General features: G+C 37.4%; 1 protein-coding gene across 4 annotated transcripts in view; it reads left to right on the plus strand.

The window, feature by feature from the left end:
- The window catches only part of HOOK3 (hook microtubule tethering protein 3), a 117378-nt gene that overhangs the window by 50791 nt on the left and 42761 nt on the right, over positions 1–23826 (plus strand). For all 4 annotated transcript variants that reach the window (XM_063080037.1, XM_063080039.1, XM_063080038.1 and 1 more), the window contains exons 9-11: positions 4698–4861; positions 14015–14155; positions 15616–15817. In XM_063080037.1, coding sequence (XP_062936107.1) covers positions 4698–4861; positions 14015–14155; positions 15616–15817 — 507 coding nt within the window. The remainder of the gene's footprint in view (positions 1–4697; positions 4862–14014; positions 14156–15615; positions 15818–23826) is intronic.

Raw genomic sequence — 23826 nt, forward strand, 5'->3', positions numbered from 1 at the left:
TTACGTAGAATGACTAAGCCCCTCAGTTGTGTCACCCATGACATACGGACTGACCTATAGGTTCCAAATCAGGGGGATTTCTTTTCTAAAGAAATTAAGCAGATGGAGTATGGAGAGGTTAGAGTGAGCCTTTCTGGGTTCCCTAATTTAGATAAACGTCATCATTTTGGGGATAAACCCTAAAGTGAAGGAAGCCCTTGAATTCATCGTTTCCAATTACCCTTGCTATTGACTGATTCTTAAATGTAAGGAAAACCTGCATTACAAAAGGAAAAAAGGATCAAGATAAACAGAAAACTAGCCCTAGAGCAAATAGAGATATTTGCGGGAGTAAGAGAGATTTTTCTTTTTAATCTCACCCAAAATAAGAAATTCAGTAAAATAAAGATAAAGTCAAGGAAATCTCTCACAAATTAGAAGACAAAAATAAGAAATAAGACTATTTGTAATTTACTTAAGTGGGGGGAATGGATATGGATGGAGGTACACATGAGATATAATTGACCATGTTTTGATCTTTGTTAAAGCTAGCTATGCATACAAAGAGCTCAAAATATCTTATATCAGAAGAAGCACTTTACTTTGAAAGGCAAGGAGTTGGTCATTGTATTGGGTGCATACAGAAGGAAGTGTCACCATAGCATGCTTGGGTTGTATAGAAATAATATTCCCATACTCACAATGTAAGTATAGTCTTAGAATTTAACTATACACAAGTGCTAAGAGTTATAAATAAGAGTTTTATTATTTTAGAAGCAGAATACAAGTATTATCTTTGATAATGTAAAATTAAAGTTCTGTGGTGGGACTGGCAAATTACAGCCTGCTGTCTGTCTTTATAAATAAAATTTTATTGGAGCACAGCCACACTTATTCATTATGTATTGTCTGTGGCTGCTTTTGTGCTGCCTAAAGAGGAGAGTTCTTGCCACAGAGACTTCTCAAAACCTAAAACGTTTACTATTTGGTCTTTTACACCAGAACAGTTTGCCAGTCCCTGTTGTGGACATATTGCAGAGTGAACAGTAGTGAAACAGAGAGGTTACAAGAAGAAAGGGGGTGGCCCCCCAACATGCTTTGCCCTGCGGAAAACGGTTATAACACAGTCATCATACGTAATCTTTAATGGGATAACAAACTTTGCTAGTTCTCAAGATTTACACCTGTCCTATAGAGGAACATTGTCATAAAAGTAAACATACAGATGGCAGAGGTTGAGAAGTAGAGAGCAGGAGAGATGAGGGAAGGAGAGGATCACTTATGTCCTCATCTTACCAGGCAGGGAGTCAGGAGCCACCGCTGTGGGGCAGCAGTCATTATATGGCTGCCTCTTCCTAGTCTTTCTATCTCAGCTCAAAATCACCTGATTTATACATCATAAAATTTTCACTGGGCATCAGATCTCTTCAGAAAGGCCTTCCATGGTCATCTAATCCAAAATTATCACTCATTCTCATCTGTTATTCTCATTTTAACCCTCTGCGTTGTACTTTTCATTGTAGTTTTTGCATGTATTTATTAATTTACTTTCTCTCTTAATATGGTTTGTTTTTGTTTATATATTTACTATGATTTGTTTCGAATACATAACACATGGGACTAAGAACTTGCTCTGTTTTGTTAATCACTGTGTCCCTTGCACCTAGAATAGCACGGCAGTGCCCAGCATGTATGAGGCACACAATGGGTGTTTGAATGAATGAAGGAGCAGGTGGGTGGGTGATTGAGTGAAATAAATCACTAAGTAGTTGTTTAAAATTGCAGAGGTGATCAGTGAAGGAAGTGAAAGTGAGAATAGCGGTACAATTGTAATTTAACATGTTAGAGGAGATAGTCACTAGATAATATCTAAGGTTATAAATCAAGAAATAATGGTGTATAACATTATTTAAGAGACATAAAGTAACATCCAGAAGCAGTAAAATTAGGAACAATTAAAAGCTAGTCTCTGGAGAGAAGGAAAACTCAACAGGAAATTGTAGCTTTTCATTTTAAAGTCCTTTGCCTTGTTTGCTTTTCTCTTAAATAAATTGTATTTACATATTTTCAAAATTAGTCTCCTTTTTCTGTGTGTATAAAAAGGCATTCTGCCATATACATTGAATTAAGATATTTTAGCAATGTTATCTAGTCTGATAATTCTCATATTATCAGTCTTCTTATAAATGGACTACGTACCAGCTAATAAAGCAATTCCCAACAAAATTCAAAGAATCTGTGTCATACACATCATACTGTCTGACCAATGTGCATTTAAAGTTAGGAATTAGCAAAGAGATGAATTTTTAGAATTTAGAATTAAAGCCTTCAATATTTATTTTAAAAAGAAGAATGGAAAGAACAGAAATGAATGAAATAGACCAGAAACATAGAATAGAGCCCAAAAAGGACTCATGCATTTTTTAAAATATGACAAATTATAGAGCTGGCATTTCAGTTTCATTCATTTATCCAACAGACACTTACTGAGCACCCCCTATGTGCCATGCACAGTTCTAGTTGCTATAGATTCAGCAAAGATGGGGGGAAACAGTGATAGATAAAACATCCCTGCCCCCAGCTTGCTCACTGTCTAGTAAAGATGACAGACATTAACAACATAAAAATATGGTATGTTATGTGGCCATAGGTATTCCAGAGAAGAGTAAAGCAAGGAGTACAGAGTAGAGAAAGTTAATTTTAAATTGGGTGGTCAACATGGGTCCCCCTGAGAAAGTGACACGTTAGTAAAATCTCAAATAGGTTAGGGAGCAAGCCTCCCATATTTCTGGGGAAAGAGCATTACAGGCTAAGTGCTGAGCCCCTGAGGTAGGAGTGTGACTAATGTATTCAAGAATCAGCAAGATGAGAATACCAAGAGTAGAAGGGGTTGTGGGGAAATAGGGTGAGGAAGCTAGTCTGGAGAGGCCTTTGAAGAGACTTTGAGTAACATGGGAAGCCATTGGAGGATTTTGAGCAAGTAGTCATGTGATCTGTTTTATTTTAATAGAAGAGTATGGCTGCTATGTGGAGAGCAGACCTAAGGGAAGCAGGGGCAAATCAGGGAAACCAATTAAGAGGCTATCACAATAATCCAGGAGAAAACTTGTGTTGGCTTTGATCAGGATGCAGAGACGCTGAGAAATGGTCAAAAGATGTTTGAAGGTAGAGCCAGTGATATTTGCTGACAGATTGGATATTGGTGTTAAGGATTTTGGCTGAGCAACTGGAAGAACAGAGTTACCCTTTACTGAAATGGGAAAGACTGTGGAAGGACCAGGGGTGGGTTAATTAAGAGTTTCGTTTGGAAAATGTAAACATGAGATGCCTGTTCCATATACAAGTGGAAATGATGTCTAGTTCAGAGTTCCATGCTAGAAATAGAAGTGTGTGAGTTGTCAGTAAATAGATGGTGCTAACAGCCACAAAACCAGAAGCCATTGCTATATTTAGAAAAGAAAAGCTATGGGGACTCCAGTGGCGAAGAAATGAAGAGAAATTTTAACTAAGGGGAAAAAGAAGGAGAGACCACTGAGTTGGTATAGAATCCCGGAGAGTTGGGTGTCCTGGAAGCCAAGCTACAAGAAGGGGACGGTCAGTTGTGTCACGTGTTGTCAGTCTTAGCAACATGGAGATCATTAGTGATCTGATGAGCGGTTTTGATAGGATGGTAGGCCCAACAGCCCAACTAGAATAGAACACATTCAAGAAACAGAAAAAGCAAGCAACTTTTGTTTTTACAGCTTTATTGAGATATAATTGACATACAGTAAACTGCTCATATTTGAAGTGTTCAATTTTGATGTGTTTTGAAGCCATCACCACAATCAATATGATGAACCTATCACCCTGCAAAAGTTTCCTCCTCTTTATAATCCCGCCTCCAGTGCCCAGGTCTGTTTTCTGTCGTTGTAGGTTAGCTTGTATTTGATAGAATTGTATATAAAAGGAACTATACAGCATAAACCTTCTTTTGGTCTGGCTTCTTTCATTATATTGAAATTCATTCATGTTGTCAGTATCAATAATTAGTTCTTTTTATTGCTGAATAGTGTTTTATCGTATGGATATACAACAGTTTATTAATCTGTTCATTCACTGATAAACTTTTGGGTTGTTTCCAGTTTTCTCTATTACACATGAAGCTGTTCCAAACATTGCTTATTAAATCTTTGTGTGAGCATATGCTTTTATTTCTCTTGAGTAAATACCTAGGAGTGCAATCGCTGAATCAATCATATGGTAGTTGCATGTTTAATTTTTTAAGAAGTTGCTAAACTCCTTTTGAAAGTGTTTGGAGCATTTTATATTCTTTCCAGAAGTGTATGAGACTTCCGTTTGTTCTCCTCTTCACCAACACTTTGTATAGTCAGTCCTTTTAATTTTATCCATTTCAGTGGGAGTGTAGTGGCATAACATTGTGGTCTTAATTTTCATTTTCTAGATGACTAATGATGATTATCTTTTTGTGTGCTTATTTTGCCATCTATATATCTTCTTTGGTGAAGTCTTTTCAAATGTGAAATAAAGAGTGAATTCTCTTACTCTTACATATTACTCTTTATGTGCAATATTTCAAGATAATATAAATGTTTTAAGTGGACATTGATTATACTTCCTTAAAAATAGGCTTTAATTCATAATGGTTGTTAACAGGTGATTAAGCTGATGCTAGTGTAACTGGAAGAAGTAATTGCTGCCCTCCTATATTCCAACAGGTTGCAGCATTGCAAGAGGAGAAAAGTAGTTTGTTAGCAGAGAATCAGATATTAATGGAAAGACTCAATCAATCTGATTCTATAGAAGATCCTAACAGTCCAGCAGGAAGAAGACACTTGCAACTCCAAACTCAATTAGAACAGCTCCAAGAAGAAACATTCAGGTAAAAGACCACTCATTAAAATCCAGTTTTTTAAAAGTTGGTAACTATCACTTAAAGTTAAGAACATAGTGTTAGGACTTCTGGGTAGCTAAAGACCAAGGAGGTTGTATAATGAACAACTTCCCAAAATCTCCCCACATGACATGAAATAACTTCACATCTGAAAAAAATTGTATCAAAGCTATACGGTCATGTAATGAATGTATATTATATGAAGACAGAATGCCCCAAGTATTAAATAACTATGAGTGAAAGGAAGAAACCAAACACCACCCCGGCATCCCACACCTCTATCCCACCCCACCCTGGAGCTTTGTGGCAACCAAAATCAAACTGAGAAAAAATTAGAGGAAGACAGAGAAAGAACACTAGTGAAGCATTAGTCCATTTTCTGTTGCTTATAACAGAATACCTGAAACTGAATGGATCATAAATGTACAAAGAAATACAATTTATTTCTTATGGTTTTGGAGGCTGGGGAATCCAAGGTTTAGGGAACACATCTGATGAGGGCCACCTTCTTGGTGGGGAGTCTCAGCAGAGTCCTGTGGTGACCAGTGTGTCACATGGCAAGAATGGCACGAGCAAGAGAACTTACCTTCTCACTTGCCCTCCTTTTAAAGCCATCAGAGAAGATGGCAGAATAGATGGTCCCCAGTGTCACTCTCTCCAACAAATCAACCAATTTACAGCTATTAAAAAGGAACGACTGCCAAGCTGGGGCCACTGGAGCTCAGGGGAAAGAAAAGGAGAGACTTACGGAGTGCATGAAGGCAGGAGAAGTCACGATGAGAGAAAGAAAGGACCACTCCTACCATTTCGAATCCCGGCTGCATTCAAGGCTGGCCTTGCTGAGCACACAGAGCAAGAGCTGGCAAAAGCCACAGCTGTGCCATTCATATGAAGTTGCTTAGAGGCAGCAGGGGAGAAGAGGGCCTTGGTGGCTCCCAGGCCAGCAAGACCACTAACAGGGTTCCCGCGGACCCCCATAGGAGTGAGGGGCCACAACAACTGAAAAAAGAAGCTGCTCAGAGGCCATTGAGTCATCACAAAGGACCAGAGCACAGTCTGTCCCATGGGAAGTGTTTGGAGCACGGGCAGTGGGGGAGACGGGCCACTAGGGGACCACTGGGGCACAGCAAGGACAGCTGATCTTCCCTCCAATCAGCATAGGACCACTCAGTGGAGACTGGTCAGGAATATAGAACTGCAGGGAGTGCAAGTTGCTGAAAAGACTCACGTCCAGACCAGAGTTCCTACACAGCCCTGGTGTAAGGGACCTCCAAGACCTGGAAGTACCTACAAAGTCAACCATTAAAACCTGAGCTGCACCAAAAGCCTTCCCCAGGGAATCAGCAGCAAAGCAGCAATTTAGCTCAACCACAGGGCTCAAGTGCTGGTCCCCACAGGGAGTTCCCCCATTTTAGAAGTAAGCAAAGGACAACAAATTAGTTCCAGTGCAGAGTTTAAGTGGTGGGAATAGCAAATAATCCAACACAGAACTGGAAAAAAACAAAATACCCACAGACCAGAGACAAAGTTTGATATTAACTAGTAAAGGTCTAATACCACCAAAGAACACCTATAAAACCTAGAAGGACTGGAAGCCCCCTGGGCCCCCAAGACAGGGAGCGGGGAGGGTCGAGGGCCTCAGCCATGCCCCCCGACACCCACAATCAGCCCAGCGACAACCACCAAGCTGCCGCAGGAAACACCCTGGGCTCCTGAGCCAGAGCAGTGGGGGCTGAGGGCTTTGGCCACACCCCCCTTGACATCTGCATTCAGCCCAGCAACAACAAAGCCACCACTGGAAGCCTCCTGGTCTCCCCTGCAGGAATGAGGGGGATGACACGGACCTCAACCATGCCCCCCCTTCCTCCTCCAACCGTTTCCTTCCCCCTTTCCTTCTTCCCTTCCCACCAAAATGCTCTGCAACATCTTAGAATATAAAAACAGATGGAGCTGGGGACCAATCCCTCCTCCTGCAACCAGGCATGCCTCCACTGCCACGGGGCCCGCCCAGGGTCCTGAGGTATGCAGCTTGGGACCGACCCTTCTTCCCACAGCCAGGCAAGGAGTACCCTACTTCCATGTGGGTGGCCCACCACATCCTCCACAATAGCCACGGCTGCCACAAAAGTGGCTAGACTCTACAATCACCATGCAGATGGCCTGCCAGCCATGTGAGTGCATTGACACAAGGAGTGTCACCAGCAGAGACCAAAGAAAAGAAGAGTATGTCTCTCTCCACAAAGCCCATTCCAGAGTCATAGAAGCAGCATCTATGCTACAATAATAGTCGGGAACCTGAACATACCTCTCTCAGCATTGGGCAGATCATCTAGGCAAGAGATCACAGAGTTGATCTCTTTCAGAAGGAGAGAAGAAATCTAGGGTTATCAGAGGTGGGCAGGGGGGAAGGAAAGGGGGATCGGGAGAGATTTGATAAGGCATAAAGAATGACTATGATTTGTAATAATGTATATGCTAATAATATTGATTTGATCAACATATATCAACGTTGAACCCCCTTCCAGTCACCTTTCAAAGGCCCCACCTTTCATATACCACAATTAGAATTTCTACCCTCTTAACACTGTTAGAATGGGGATCAAGTTTTCAATATATGAAGTTTTGGGGGACATGTTGGCCCCATAGCCATTTCACCCTTTACCCTTAAAGTTCATATCTTTCTTACATATAAATACATTCATTTTATCCCTTTAGCCCCAAAGTCTTAACTTGTAGTAGCACCAACTCAAAAAATCCAAGGTCTCTTCTGTGAAATCAAAACAAGTTATCTACTTCCAAGATACAATGGTGGGACAAGAATAGGGTACATTTTCCCATGCAAAAAGGGAGAAATAGGCCAAAAGAAAGGATTAACAGGTTCTAAGCAAGTCCGAAACCCAGCAGGGGAGGTATTAAATCTCAAAGCTGGCAAATCATGTACCTTGACTCCCATGTTTGACATCCTCTGCATGCTGGTATGGGGGTTGGGCCCCCAAGTCCTCGGGCAGCCCTACCCTTATGGCTTTACTGGGTGTAGCTCATGTTTTGGCTCTCCCAGGCTGGCATTGCACACCAGTAGCTCTACAGTTCTGTGGTCTTATTGGTGGTCCTGTTCCCACGGCTCCATTAGGCATGGCCCTGGTGGGAGTTCTCTGCTGCATCTTCAACCCCACATTTCCTCTCGGCATCACTCTAGTAAAGGCAGTCTGTGGTGACTTCGCCCTTGTAACAGATCTCTTCCTGGGCCTCCAGGCTTTTCCATATATCCTTTGAAATCTGGGTGGAGGCTGTTCATGTCGCCATAGCTTTCTGGCATTTTGTAAGCCTGCAGACTTAATACCACGTGGACACCGTCAAACCACGTGGACACCGTCAAGGTTTCTGGCTTGTATGTTCCAAAACAGCAGGTCCAGCAGCACCTGGGGCAGAGCAGCCAAAGTAGCCAGGGTACTGGTGTGGAGAGCCACATCTGGAGGTGACCCTGGGCAGCAAACCTGTGGAGGGCACCTCAGGCCTGTTCCCAAGACCATTCTGTCTTCCTAGGCCTCTGGGTCTGTGATGGGAGGGGCAGCCTCGAAGACCTCTGAAATGCCTTCAAGGTCTTTCTTCTGCTGTCTTGATGATTCCTTCTTTCTGTCCTGATCTTCTTAGCAAATGGACACTGGGCTACATCCTTGGTTTCCTCTCCTGAACACACTTTTTCACTCTTTATGTGGCCAGGCTGAGAGTTTTTGAGCTTTTTACTCTCTGCTTCCATTTTAATTACAAATTCTGCCTTTACATCATGCCTTTACTGCCATAACTCAACATAGGCTATTAGAAGTATCCATGCAGCTGCCTGAATGTTTTGCTGCTTAGATATTTCTTCCACCAGGTACCCTCGTTCATCACTTTGAAGTTCTACCTTCCGTAAAGCTTTTGGGCATCTAAACAATCCAGCCAAGTTCTTTGCTAGTTCATAACAAGGCTGATCTCTGCAACAGTTTCCGATAAGCTCCTTCTCATTTACATCTGAGACCCCCGTTGAACGGCCTTTACTGTCCATATTTCTATCAGCATTCTGGTCACCACTACTTAACCAGTCTATAAGACCTTTCAGACTTTCCCTGGTCTTCTTGTCTTCTAATAAGCCCTCACCAGAATCTAGGCTTTTTCTAGCTTGCTCCTCCAAATTCTTCCAGCCACTGCCTGTTATCCAATTCCAAAGCTGCTTCTGCATTTTCAGGTTTTGTTATGAGCAACACCCCACTTCTCAGTACCAGTTTTCTATATTAGTCTGTTTTCTGTTGCTTATAACAGAATACTTGAAACTTTGTAATTTATGAAGAAAATTTATTTTACAGTTTTGGAGGCTGGGAAGTCCAAGGTTCAGGGAACACATCTGATAAGGATCTTCTTCTTGGTCGGGAGTTTCTACAGTCTTATGGTGACCAGGGTGTCACATGGTGAGACTGGCATGAGCTAGAGCACTAACTCCTCTTATAAAGGGAGTTAGTGCTCTCACTAGCTCCTCTTATAAAGACATTAGAGTCACACCCTTGACAACCCATTAAGCCATCAGCCCGTTACTCCATGAATGGATCAGTCCATTCACGAGGTCACAGTCCTCATGATCCAACCACCTCTTAAGGCCTCATCTTTCAAATACCATAATCAGATTTCACACCTTCTTAACACTCTTACAACTGGTACCAGGGACACATTTGACCTATAACAAGGGATCTAAAGGTGAGTTGGAGCAATCACCAGAAAGATTAAATTTACCCGAAATCTAAAATTTCTTTTAACATAAAACGTAACTGGACAGAGTAGACCACAAACTCATCAGAGTATGGATTTCAAGGTAAGTGTGTATTTTTAAAGGACCAGGTGCCATAAAAATACAGGGAGGGACTTTAAAGAGACTGATGCCCTTTTCAGGCACATGGTTTAAGGATACAAAGGCTAGGTACACAGTTTATAGACATAGACTTATTTAAAAGCTGATTTAAAAGGACAGTCACGATTTGTGGGAATAGTCTTCCAAGTACATCAGCTGGGAGAGTAAAAGGCCAATAGGAAAAAATTGGGTAGTGAAGAAAAGGTAAAATTTGGTGTTCTCTGGGACAAAACAGAACCACAAAATTGAAAGACTTAGCAGTATGATGAAAATATTTTGTTATTTACTAGAAAGTGCCTTATGACCTGTTTTTTACTTAGCCATTGATTTCCAGGACTAAGACAGAAAAGAGAAATTAAATATCAATTAGATTTTTATTTTACCCAGTAACTTAGTATAGTAGCATATCTGCTGTACTTTGTTATCCCTCAATGAAATGTTTCTGGGTTTTTTTTTTCCTTTGTTTTTGCCTTAACAGGAAAAAATAAAAAAGCTTTTCATTAATAGTTTTCTCAGAAGCCTTACAAATAATCCATTCCCTGTGGTCAACATCACAGTTCTAAGTGTGGTCAGGGGATCCCTGGAGGTTCTCTGAGACCATTTCAGAGTCTGCAAGCTCTTCTCTCTTCCGACTGCGATCTGTACAAGGCTGGATTTTCTTCATATACCTCAGGCAAAACCAGCAAAAACAGCAGATGACTGTAGAAACAGATATGAAAACCCAACTGTCTTCTATGAAACCAGATATTAGACTTGTAAAAATGTAAAACAATGCCACTCTTCTCACTTTTTTGTTTTAGAAAATAGTTATTTTTCATAACCAGTATGTTGGTTTTATTAATATAATGGGTTTATTACTATCATTTTCAACGAACTAAGTTAATACATTTAAAATTTTTGTTTTAATTTCTTTTTTTTTGTTTGTTTTTTTAAAGATGACTGGTAAGGTGATCTTAACCCTTGACTTGGTGTTGTCAGCACCACACTCACCCAGTGAGACAACCGGCCATCCCTATACAGGGTTCCGAACCCGTGGCCTTGGCGTTATCAGCACCACACTCTCCCAAGTGAGCCACAAGCCGGCCCTTGTTTTAATTTCTAATATGCTAAGTATAGGTAGATAAAACCTATATAACCCAAAGTTCTCTTGGGTACTCAGTAATTATAAGATTGAGGTGGAGTCCTGAGACCGAAAAGTTTGAGAACCCTTCATCTGCATCTTGATTTCCTAAGATAGAATCAATAGATGATAAAATCCAAGTATTACTTTTTCCTTTTGTTTCTAAATTGTGGCTGATTTTTAAATTATGGTGTAGGGGAATCGGTGTTTGGTATTGTCTTACATTTTCATTATAAAGGAAATAGTGTTTAATGCTTTTATTGTTTCAGAGTACATATTTGTAATATTATATTTTGAAGTACTTTAACAACTCAAGTACTTTATCAGTACTTCATGTTAATAATGTATCTCAATATTTTTGATTAGCTGTTCTTTATAGCCAGATAGAATACTTCTGGCTCATTTTTATTATGACATTGGGCTTTCAATTTTTTTTTTTTTTTTTAATTTTTAGCACTTTTAAAATTTAAGTTCCGTAGATTATTTGTATTATAAAGGAAGAGGATCTAGTAGTAATCACCTTAAATCAGTCATCAAATTCAGTAACACTGCTAATGGGACAGCCTGACAATATGTGCCTTGTTACATGATACTATAAGTACACAACTGTAAGTTACCGAAGTAGTGTTTTTGCCAAATATTTTACGTGAATCTAATCATGAAGAAACAGTCGGAATAAGGAATATCCTATAACATGACCTAGACTACTCTAATAAGTCAATGTTATAAGCACAAAATAAGACAGGGACTACAGAGATGTTATTACTAGAGATAATGTGTAAACTTTCATTGGATCTTTGGAGAAGGAATTATAAAAGACATTTATTTAGTTGGGGAAATTATAATATAGGCTACATATTAGATAATAATATTGAATTAATATTGTCTTAGTTGTGACTATGGTATTGTGGTTATGTAAAAAAAAAGTCCTTATTGCAGAGCTATTTAAAGATGAAGGGTCAGGACCTCTGCAGCTCAATTTCAAATAGTTTCTCCCAAAAATGTATGTGTGCAATTTATGTATGTGTATATACAGACAGGGAGTGAGCGAAAGCAAATGGGGCAAGATATTAACAATGTGTAAATCTAGTAAAGGGCATACAGGTATTCAGAAGTTTTTGGGAAAAAAGTTAAATATTTCAGAGAACAATGACAGCTCAAGTATAAACATTTACCTCCATGTCCCACTCCCTTATACCAAAGTTAGCAAAATTTTTAAGAAAAATAAAAAAAGAAAAATACCAGCCTCTCATTTACAAATATTCTTTAAATAGTCCTTCATAAATCAGTAGCAAATTCAGTCTAGCTCTGTATTAAAATAAATTTTATCCCAGGATTATTAACTTGTTGAATATTATTAAATCTATTACAGTAACTATTAAATCTATTATTATAACTTCTTGAATCCATGGATTAAAGGAGATAGAAAGTATAAAATAATCTTTTTTCTAGACATTCTAAAAATCCTGACTTTGCCACTTGTAGCTTTGTAACCCTGGGCATAACCCCATTTCCTCAACTTAAGATGGTCTACTAGGATAGTTATCTAACTTCTAGAATTTTTGTAAGGATTAAACAAGTTAATATATTAAAGTACTCTTGAGATTGTCACCTGGCTGATGCTGTATAAGTTTTAGCTCCTGTTACTACCTTTCTAGAGAATGAAATAAGAAATGAGATGAAAATGTTGGAAGCACAAAAACTAATTGAACATTATTTGTAGATAATATTTTTGTCTACCTAAAAATATAAGAAAATAAAGTGAAAAGTTCTTAGACCCAAAAAACACAGGGAGAGGGTAGCTATAAAACATATTTGCATAGGTCGTAGGCTTTTCTAGCAATAGCTAGTTAGTATCATCGAGAAAAACTTTCATTTATAGATATATAAGTACCTGAAAAGTAAAAAAAAAATTAAAGTAATATGAGAGACTTATATGAAGAAAACTTCTAAATTATATGTAAAAAATATTTTACTATATGGAGAGAGTTAAAATTTTAACATGCTTTTAATGGAACATTTTAAGAATGTCATTTTTCCCTAAGTTATTATGCAATTTGGATTTGACTCCGATTCAAATTTTATGTTCTATCTAGAAGTATTAGTGAGCAAAAATTTCCCAAAACATTTTGAGAACAAAGTAGAAAATGAGGGAGCACTTGGCCATATCCAGTGTTGTAATGTGTTATAAACCTATACTAATTAAAATGGCTTAGTATGGGTGCCATGAAATTTAGACAAATCAGTGACACAAATAAAGGTCCCCAAATTGATCCAAATATATGAAAAAGGTATGATATTGATAAAGGTATCATTTTCTAATCATTAGGGAAAGGTTAGATTACTTGTTAAATGGTTTAGGGTAGATATTTTGGCAGGAGAAGTTCGATTTCTACACTTCATCATATACAGAAATGAATTCTAGGGAAATTAAAAACTTTAATGTCAAAAATGAAAACATTAGAAGTACTAACAGAAAATGTAGGATTAAAAGAAAAAATTGTCTAAGCATACACTAAAAGTGGAAACTATGAAGTATAAAATTAACGAATTACATACGAATTGAGAACTGTACATTAAGTACTTATATAAATAACATTAAAAGTAATAATTGTCTGGATAAAATATTTGACATGAGAGACAAAGAGCCTTGTAAAGCAAAGGAAGGATGTATGTTAAGTAAACAAATCTGGTTAATAAGAAATAGTAATATCCATATTTTGGGGGGAAATTATGAATAGAAATTAGACTGGAGGATATACTCTAAAAATGTCAACAGTTGTTACCTATCTGGATTAATATGATTTTTATTTTCTTTGCTTTTCTGAATTTTGCAGATTTTTAATAAGGAATATGTTTTGTAATCAAAAAATAACGACTTTGAATGATTTATATCTGCAGTGTTTTGGAAAAGCGTTACTTGCTGCCCGGCTTTCCGGCAGTGGAACGGTGGTCAGCTGTAACTTCTTCTGAGCCTTTGAACAGTGGGATCCATTTGTATGACAGTTAAGACTTGGCAATGTAGCTGGTGACCACAAAAGGAGGACACATATTCAGGAAGAGCTTATTTTCATGTTTGTTCTAAGGAGAATCATGAGACAGTGAACGGTGCTTTCTTTTGCCTGTTTTGTTTTGGTTACAGACTAGAAGCAGCCAAAGACGATTATCGAATACGCTGTGAAGAGCTAGAAAAGGAGACCTCTGAACTTCGGCAGCAGAATGACGAGCTGACCACCCTGGCAGATGACGCTCAGTCGCTGAAAGATGAGATGGACGTGCTTAGGTACAGGTCTTCCCTTCACAGCAGGGTCCTGGAGCACACCAGCGTGTCTTCAGAGCCAGGCCACCTGGGATCAGACTCTGGGGCTGCCATTGATTCAACGTCTGTGTATCCATTCTGCCATCTGTAAAATAGAAATAATACACACACCTACCTCAGATTTATATGAGGAATTAAGTGACTTTATACTTGTGAACATTTGGAATGGTATCTGGTAAATAAGTCCTATATACTGTTTGTTAAATGGAAATTAATCTCTGACCATCACTTCATACTTGTGTAGCTTTGCAGCTTTTCTTCTTACTACTCCTGTTATTTAATTTTGAGCCCTTCAGTAACTTGATCTTCCTTTTTCTCAGATAACACTGTCACAGCAAGCTGTGACATTTCCCTGCTGGACCTTTTCACCCTCATTTGTTCTCTTACTAGGTACTTCACCCCCTGCCTCATTTTTCCACCTCCTTGCTTCCTGTGCATTCTCTGTTGGATCCTCCAACCCTTTATATTTTCAACTTTTGCTCTTTGAATACTGAGAATGAACAGAGAAAATCACATAGTGGTACAGTTTTGTCCCGGTACAAATTAGTTAACTTTACTCTCTCTGCTGGTCCACCATCCTTCTCCTCATCAGTTGATGGCTCCATCTCCCATTTCTTTCACAGCCATTGAATGTTTTCATAACTGCTCACCTACCTGCCTGCTGCCCCACCACCTCTCCCCAGGTCTCAGTCTCAGTCGAGGACTGTGTCTCCTCTTACAGAGAAGAAAAGACCATGAACTGTTGAACTCTACCTACTCCTTGTCTCCTTCACCTCTAGACTTACCTGTATTCCCACCCATTGCTTTTCTTTTTTGCTTCTAGAGTTATTCTTCCTCCTGTCCAAGGCTAATTCCTTCTTCAGTGTTCTGGGTCCCAACCCTCTTGTTTACACAGGGACATCATTTCTCTTTGCACCTTGAATCTCCCTCTTTCACATACACACATATTTAGGTCTCTTTAATCTTCAAAAAAAAAAAAAGAGAAATAACTCCTTCCTTCTCTCCAGAACCAAATTTAGATTATATAAGATAAAATTTACATTCTTTCCTCAACCCCCTAAAATTTGTCACTGCCTGCTCCCACTATGCCACTGAAACTGCTCTTCCCATGGTCACTAATAACATACGAATTGCTGAGTCATTTGGACACTGCACAATTTACTTACTTTTGTCCTCTGTGTAACTCTGCTGGCTACCCCTTCCTACCTGCTTCTTAAATTATATAAAATTTTCCATTTCATATTTTGCTGTAATTTTGTTCATATTTTTTAACCCAAGCAAAAAATTAACCTGGAAGCATTTTTTGTCTTATAATTTCATTAGAATGAGTTGTTTCCTGGCAATTTCTTTTGGTTTAGCACTGTCTAAAACAGCTTTAAAACTATGGATGTGTTTTTTATTTTTAATTTCCCATTTCATTCTAGACATTCTTCTGATAAAGTGTCTAAACTAGAAGGTCAAGTGGAATCTTATAAAAAGAAGCTAGAAGATCTTGGTGATTTGAGGCGGCAGGTTAAACTCTTAGAAGAGAAGAATACTATGTATATGCAGAACACTGTCAGTCTAGAGGAAGAGTTAAGAAAGGCCAATGCAGCTCGAAGTCAACTTGAGACATATAAGAGACAGGTAAAAGAATAGATACAAAGTTTCTTATGATGGTTTCAAGCAACCTCTCCATTGTAACACCTAGCTTATGAAAAATCTGACTTGCTTTCATGGTATTCTGTTTTTTACCTTTTTTTTATTATATTTATCTTATATTTAAAGGACTTTTTTTGGTTTGTTTTCGGAGGTTTTTTTGTTGACTGGCTGGTATGAGGATTCGAACCCTTGACCTTGCTGTTATCAACACCATGCTCTAATCAACTGAGCTAACCAGTCAGCCCTATTTAAAGAACTTTAAACATAGTTCTTATCCAGAGATTATTGATTGGTTTCTTATAGCACATCCTTTTATTGTTTTTGTTTTTCTATTTTTCAATTTATTATGTAATAAATTATGTAATTATTATGTAATACTTAAGAAATACACAAAAATAAAAGAATAATAGAGTATAAGAAATACACAAAAATAAAAGAATAATAGAGTAAGTATCCATGTTTAAGAAATAAAATATACTCTTTCCCTCCTCATTACAGCTAAACTCTATGCTGCTTTGTGGTTTTCATTCCCATGCATCTCTATACTTTTGCTACACATATATATATGTTTATCACTAAATACTTATAGCATTTTGACATGTTACAAAACTTTGTAAATATGATACAGTGTAGGTTCTCTTCTGTAATTAACTTTTTTTTGCAAGATACATTTATATTGGTATATAAAGCTTTATGTCCTTCATTTTCACTCCCATTGAATGAGTATACCAAAATTTATCCATTTTCCTGTTGAAGGACATAAGATTAGCTTTTTTTTTATACGAAAAGAAATGAATAGTATTGAACATGTCCTCTTCGATACATGTGTGAAGGTTTTACAACTTTACGGAATTTCTTAGAGTATCTTTAACATAGTTAAATATTGCTGTATTGTTTTCCAAAGTGATTGTACTACCAGCAAGCAGTTTATATGAATTCCTGTTGCTCCACATCATCAGCAATACAAATTTTGCCTATTGGATAGATATAGAATGGTGTCCCCTATGATTATACTTTGCATTATCCTGATTATAAATATATTTACTGATTGTATTTCTTTTGTGAATTGCCTATTTTTCTCTTACCCATTTTTAAATTGCATTATTTTCTTATTAATTTCTAAAAGTTCTTTATATGTTCTACACATTTTTTACCACTTAAACATGTTTTTTTATCTTCCACAGATTTGTCACCTGCCCTTTTACTTTTTTTGAGGTTGATAATTTTAATGTAATGAACTTCAAGTATCTTTTTCTTTATGACATGCTTTTTATGTGTTTTTTTTTTTTTTTTTTTTTTTTTTGTCTTTTTGTGACCGGCCGTACGGTCCTCAGCCAGTGAGCACACCGGCCATCCTTATATAGGATCCAAACCCGCGGCGGGAGCACTGCTGCGCTCCCAGTGCTGCACTCTCCCGAGTGCGCCACGGGGTCGGCCCGTTTTCTTTCTTTCTTTTTTTTTTTTTTTCTTTTTATGTTTTAAGAAATTATTTTCTACATAGGGATATAAATCTAATCTTTAGCTTCTTTATAAAAATTTGACGTTTTGTTTTACACATTTAGGTATTTATTTACCTAAAATTAATTTTTGTGTAGGGTGTGAGGTAGGGATCCATTTGGTACCATTTTTATCTGTGTAAGTAACTAGTCAACCTAGCACCATTCATTTAATAGTGTATTCTTCCACAATAATCTGCAGTTCTACTGTATATATCTATAGTTCCCATGTTATATGTGGGCTTGTTTCTGGGACTGTCTTCTTTTCCACTGGTCTACTTGTCTATTTCTACACCAATACCACACTATCTTATTTTCTATACATTTTTAGTAATTTTGATGTTTGGTAGTGCAGACCCCCAATACATACCTTGTTATTTTTCAAAATTATTTGTTTATTCTTGGTCCTTTGCTTTCCCTTTAAACCCAAAACCTTTGGGAATTGGAATTACATTGAATCTGTTGATGCATTTCGGGAGAAGTGATATCTTTGTGGCAGTGAGTGTTCCTGTTTGTGAACATGATGTCTTTCCATTTATTTAGGTCTTCAGTGTCTTTCAATTAAGTTTTATAATGTTGTTCTAAAGAAAGATTTTGCACATATTTTATTATATTTACTTTTAGCTACTTTATGTTTTTGGTTCTTTTTGTAAATACAATTAGATAAAGAAAGTATTATTTTCAGTTTGTTGCTGATTCATATGAGTGAAAATGATTTTTATATGTTGATTCTGTAACCTTGCCAAATACTCACATTACATCTGCTAATGTCTGTAGATTCTCGGTCAGAAATCATATAGAAAACAAATAAAAGCACTTTTGTTTCTTTTTTACTCCATACTTCCAATACAACCTTGAGTAGAAACTAATAATGGGAAACCATTTCTTGTTGTTGATTATGTACAGTATGTTTGAAATGTTTACCAATATATTATAAGGATTGTCATGGGTTCTTGTAGCCACTTTTTATTAGGAGAAAGGAATTTTATTACATTCCTAATTTGCTCAGACTTTCTATCTTAAATGGATGTTGGATTTAATCAAGTAGTTTTCCAAGATCAGATGAGATCGGGTGTGATCAGGATGGTTTGGCCACAGACTCAACTACTTTTCTTACATCTGTTGAGAAAATCTTATGCTTCTTCTCCTTTCTATTAATGTGGTGAATTATATTAATAGATTTTCTAGGCTTAAACCATTCTCTCTTAAGGTAAACTTAACTAGGTCACAGTGTTGTTTTCACTTGTTAGATTTGCTTTGTTCATTTTACTTAGAATATTTTGCATCTATGAGTCACTAGAAATTTTTTGTCTCATGCTTTCCTTATCTGCTTTTGGTATTGAACTAATACAACCTGAATAAAATGAGTTGGAGAGTGGTCTCTCTTTTACCATTCTCAGAAAGAATTTGTGTAAAACTGGAATTTTCTTTGCCTTGAAGTTTGAGTGGAGTAGCCTATACACCATGAATGGCTGGTGGAGTTTTTTTTGGTGGGTACATTTTTTTCCCATCACTTTATTATGAAAATTTTCAAACATGCTATGAAGTTGCAAGAGTTAATGAACTTGAATATGGACTAAGAAGTTACTTAGAATAAGTATAGACCAAAGGAACTATAAATAATATTAAAAGATATGAAATATAAAATGAAGAATGCTTTCATTAGAGTTGCAGAGAAGTGAACAGAAAGAATTAGATAAAGACATTATTTGAAGGAAAAGATGGCTGAACGTTTTTCAGATCTAATGAAGGATATCAGATTTAGAATTAAAAAGGAATCTCTACCTAGAAATATTGTAGTGAAACTGTGTAATACACTAATTCTTTGTACTTGTTTCTGATCTGGTGCTTAGTATACTTTATTTTATAATGATGATGATGTTCTTTGTACAGGTTCTCTTTGTGTGCTCTTTCGAACTTCCCTGATCATTTTGATGGTCTCTTATTTCTTTTTATAATTATATGTTCTGTTTTAAGTATTAAACCTAGAGAGAGAGAGAGAGAGAGTGTGTGTGTATGTGTGTGTATTTATATTGAGTCTGATAATTCTAATCTGAAATCCTTGGAGATCTTATTCTACTATTTTGTTGTTGTTATTTCTGCTAATGTTTGCTGCCAACTCTTCTTTGTTGTGTTCATTCTTTATGGCCTTTGTAATTTTGGATTTTGCTTTTTCATTGACTCATCTTAATTTTGGGGAATCCAAGAGTCCTGGGTTGAGGTTGTGTTTCTCCAGACAATATGTGTGTTTGCTTATGCCAGAGTTTCCACAGCATTTTCCACAACTAGGAAATGCTTGGCTTAGGTTTTCCCAGACAAAGCTAGTAGTAAAAAATTTTTTTTAAGTTTTTTTATTGATTATACATACTCATGGGGCACAAAGCTGACTCTCAGCACCTGTACCCAAGATGTCATGATCAGATCAATACTGTCAGCCTGTCCACCACCATAAATTTCAGTTCTTCCCTGTATCCCCTTCACTGACCTTCCCTCAGCAGCCCTAGGTCTGTTCTCTCCCTCTGCAAGTCCAGCGCACCACTGCAGTCTTCCTTTCCTTCCTTCTTTCTCTCTCAGCTCACACTTGTAAGTGAGGACGTGCAGTATTTTTCCTTCTGAACTCTGCTTATTTCACTGAACGTAATTTTTTCCAGGCTCATCCATGTTGCTGCAAATGGAAGAATTTCATTCATTTTTATGACTGAGTAGTTTTCCATTGTGTATATACACCACATTTTCCTTGTCTAGTCATCCACTGATGGACATTTAGGATGGTTCCATATCATGGCTATTGTTAAGTAGAGCTTCAAAGATCATGGGAGTCCATGTTTTCCTTTGACATGATGATTTCCATTTCTTTGGGTATATACCCAGCCAAGGGATTGCTGGATCATATAGTAGATCTATCTATAGTTTGAGAAACCTCCGTACTATTTTCTTTCACTTCCTTCGTTAAATTGATTCCTAGGTTTTTGTTTTTTGTTTTTTTTTTTTTTTTTTTTTTTTTTTTGATGACTATTGTAAATGGGCTTGCTTTCTTGATTTCTTTTTCTGCTATTTCATTACTGGAGAATAAAAACACTACTGATTTTTGGGTGTTGATATTTTATTCTGCAACATTACTAAAATTGTTGATCAGCTCTAAGAGTTTTTTGGTTGAGTCTTTAGGTTTTTCTATATATAAGATCATGTCATCTGCAAACAAGGACAGTTTGATTTCATCTTTTCCAATCTGGATGCCTTTTATTTCTCCTTGCCTGATTGCTCTGGCTACTACTTCTAATACTATGTTAAATAGTACTGGTGAAATTGGGCATCCTTGTCTGGTTCCTGTTCTTAAGGGAAAAGCTGAAAGCTTTTGACGATATTGGTGGTATGTTAGTTGTATATGGCTTTTATTGTGTTGAGATACTTTCCTTCTATACCTGATTTGCCAAGAGTTTTTATCATGAAGTGATGTTGAATTTTGTCAAATGCTTTTTCTGTATGTATTGAGATAATTATATGGTTGTTGTCCTTGATTTTGTTGATGTGGTGTTTCACATTTATTGACTTGTGTGTGTTGAACCGTCTTTGTCTCCCTGGGATGAATCCCACTTGATCATGGTGTATATTTTTTTGATGTGTTACTGTATTCTGATTGCTAGTATTTTGTTGAGGATTTTTCTATGTTCATCAGGGATAGTGGCCTATAGTTTTTTTTGTTGTTGTATCTTTGTCTGGTTTTGGTATCAAGGTAATGCTGACCTCATAGAATGAGTTTGGGAAAGTGGCATCTGTTTCAATTTTGGGGAATAGTTTGAAGAGAATTGTTATTAATTCCTCTTCAAAGGTTGGTAGAAATCAGCAGCGAAGCCAACTGTTCCTGGGATTTTCTTTGGGATACTGCTGATTACTGCTTTAATCTTGTTGCTTGTTACTGGTCTGTTTGGGTTTTCTATTTCTTCCTGTTCGGTCTTGGTAATTTGTATGTGTCCAGAAATTAATACATTTTCTCCAGGTTTTCAGATTTGTCGGCATATAGTTGTTTGTAATATTGTCTAATGATTATTTGTAGTTTCTGTGGTATCAGTTGTAATGTCTCCTTTTTTATTTCTGATTTTTGTTATTTGGGTCTTCTCTCTCTTTTTTATTTTTGCTAACCAAGCTCCTGTTTTGTCTATTTTGTTTATCTTCTCAAAAACCTAACTTTTTGTTGTTTCTTTGATGTTTTATATTGTTTTTGGTCTCTATATCATTTACTTCTGCTCTGATCTTAACTTTTTCTTCCCATCTACTAACTTTGGGATTGGATTGTTCTTGTTTTTATAGTTCTTTGACCTGTAACGTTAGGTTGTTTGAAATCTTTCTACTTTTTTGATGTAAGCATTTATTTCAATAAACTTTCCTCTTAGTACTGCTTTTGCAGTATCCCACAGGTTTTGATATGATATGTCCTTATTTTCTTCTTGGACTCATAGGTCATTCAGGAGCATGTTGTTTAATTACCATGTATTTGCATATTGTCTTGAGTTTTACTTGTTATTAATTTCTTTCAATCTGTTGTGGTCAAAATAGATATTTGAGATGATGTCGATTTTTTAAAATTTGTTGACACTTGATTTGTGACCAAACATGTGGTCTGTCCTGGAGAATATTCCATGTGCTGATGAGAAGAATGTATATTCAGTAGTTGTTGGATGAAATGTTCTGTAGCTGTCTGCCAGGTCTAGTTGTTCTAAAGTGTAGTTTATTTTATTTGTTTCTAAGTTTATTTACATATTTTTTTTTTTTCTTTTTTAACATTCTATGATGTTTTGGAGCAGTTGCGGGGATGGGGAGAGGACAAAGGGCAAGGAAATAGGTGGGAGAAGGAGTAATGAGGACGGGAAGGGTTGAGGCCTGTGGTACCCCTCTCATTCCTGAGGGAGACCAGAGGGCCTCCAGCAGTGGCTTGGTCATTGCTGGGGTGGGTGCAGGTGTCAGGGGAGTGTGGCTGAAGCTCTCGCTGCCCCCTCTCCCCCCAGCTCAGGGGAGCCCGGGGAGCTTCCTGCAGCAGCTCAATGGTCATTGCTGGGCTGGCTTCAGGTATCTGGGAGGCTTGGCTGAAGCGCTCAGCCCCCCACTGTCCTGGCTCAGGAGAGCCTAAGGTGTTTCATGCAGTGGCTCAGTGGTCATTGCTGGGCTGGTTGTGGATGTTGGGGGGATGTAAAGTGTAGTTTAAATCCTGTGTTTCTCTGTTGGTTTGTTGCCTGGATGATCTGTCCAGTGCTGAGAGATGGGTGTTCAGATCCACCACTATTATCGTATTGGGATCTATCTATTTCTTTAGGTCTGATAGTATTTTCTTTATATACCTAGGTGTTCCAGTGTTGGCTGCATATATATTTATGATTGTTATATCTTCTTGCTGGACAGATATCTTTATCATTATATAGTGGCCTTCTTTTTTGTGTTTATAGTTTTTGGTTTAAAGTCTATTTTATCTAATATAAGAATAGCTACTCCTGCTTGTTTTTGGTTTCTTTTTGCATGGTATATCTTTTTCTATCCCTTCACTATTTGTTTATGTGTGTCTTTACAGGTGAAGTGAGTCTGCTGAAGACAGCATACACTTGGGCCTAGCTTTTTAATCCAATCCATCAGTCTGTGTTTTTTGACAGGGGAGTTTAATCCATTGACATTTAGGTTGTTATTGAGAGGTATTGCCTTACTCCTGGCATTTTATGGCTTTTTGTTTAGATTTTTTAAATACCTTTTGTTCCTTTCTTCCCATTTTATTATTCATCTTCAATGTTTGTTGGTTTTTGAGGTGGTAAGATTTAGTTTCTTTTTTCCTTGTCATTTGCATTTGTGTTTTACCAGGGGGTTTTGTTCTTTTTTGTGTATTTGTGATAGTGATTATTGTTTTTTGGATTCCAGATGCAAGACTCCCTTGAGAATTTCTTGGGTTTGTCATGTGCTGGTGCACTCTTGCGGTTTTTGTTTGTCTGGGAAATACACTATTTCTCCCTCATTTCTGAAGGATATCTTTGCTGGGTATAGTATTCTTGGCTAGCAGTTTTTTTTTCTTTTAGCATTTTGAATATGTCATCCTGTTTCCTTCTTGCCTTTAGAGTTTAGGTTGAGAAGTCTGATGTTAATCTGATGGGTGCTCCATTATAAGTGACTTGGCACTTTTTTCTTGCTCCTTTTAGGACTCTCTCTTTGACTTTGAACTTGGCCAGTTTGACTGTAATGGTCTCAGAGAGGATCTTTGTGGATGGAATCTGTTTGGGGATCTTTGAGCTTCCTGGCTCTGAAGGTCTGTGTCTTTCCCTATACCTGAGAAGTTTTCTGTTATTATTTCACTGGGTAGTTTTTCAATATCTTTACCTTTCCCCACCCCTTTTGGAATAATTATAAGTAATTCAGATGTTTGTGCACTTAAGGTTGCCTGCTATCCCTCTTAGACTTTCTTCATTTTTTAAAAATTCTTTTTTCCTTTTGTCTGCCTGGGTTATTTCATAAAGACCGTCTTCT

This window comes from Cynocephalus volans, chromosome 15 (genome assembly GCF_027409185.1).
Source record: "Cynocephalus volans isolate mCynVol1 chromosome 15, mCynVol1.pri, whole genome shotgun sequence".
Classification (NCBI taxonomy): Eukaryota; Metazoa; Chordata; class Mammalia; order Dermoptera; family Cynocephalidae; genus Cynocephalus; species Cynocephalus volans.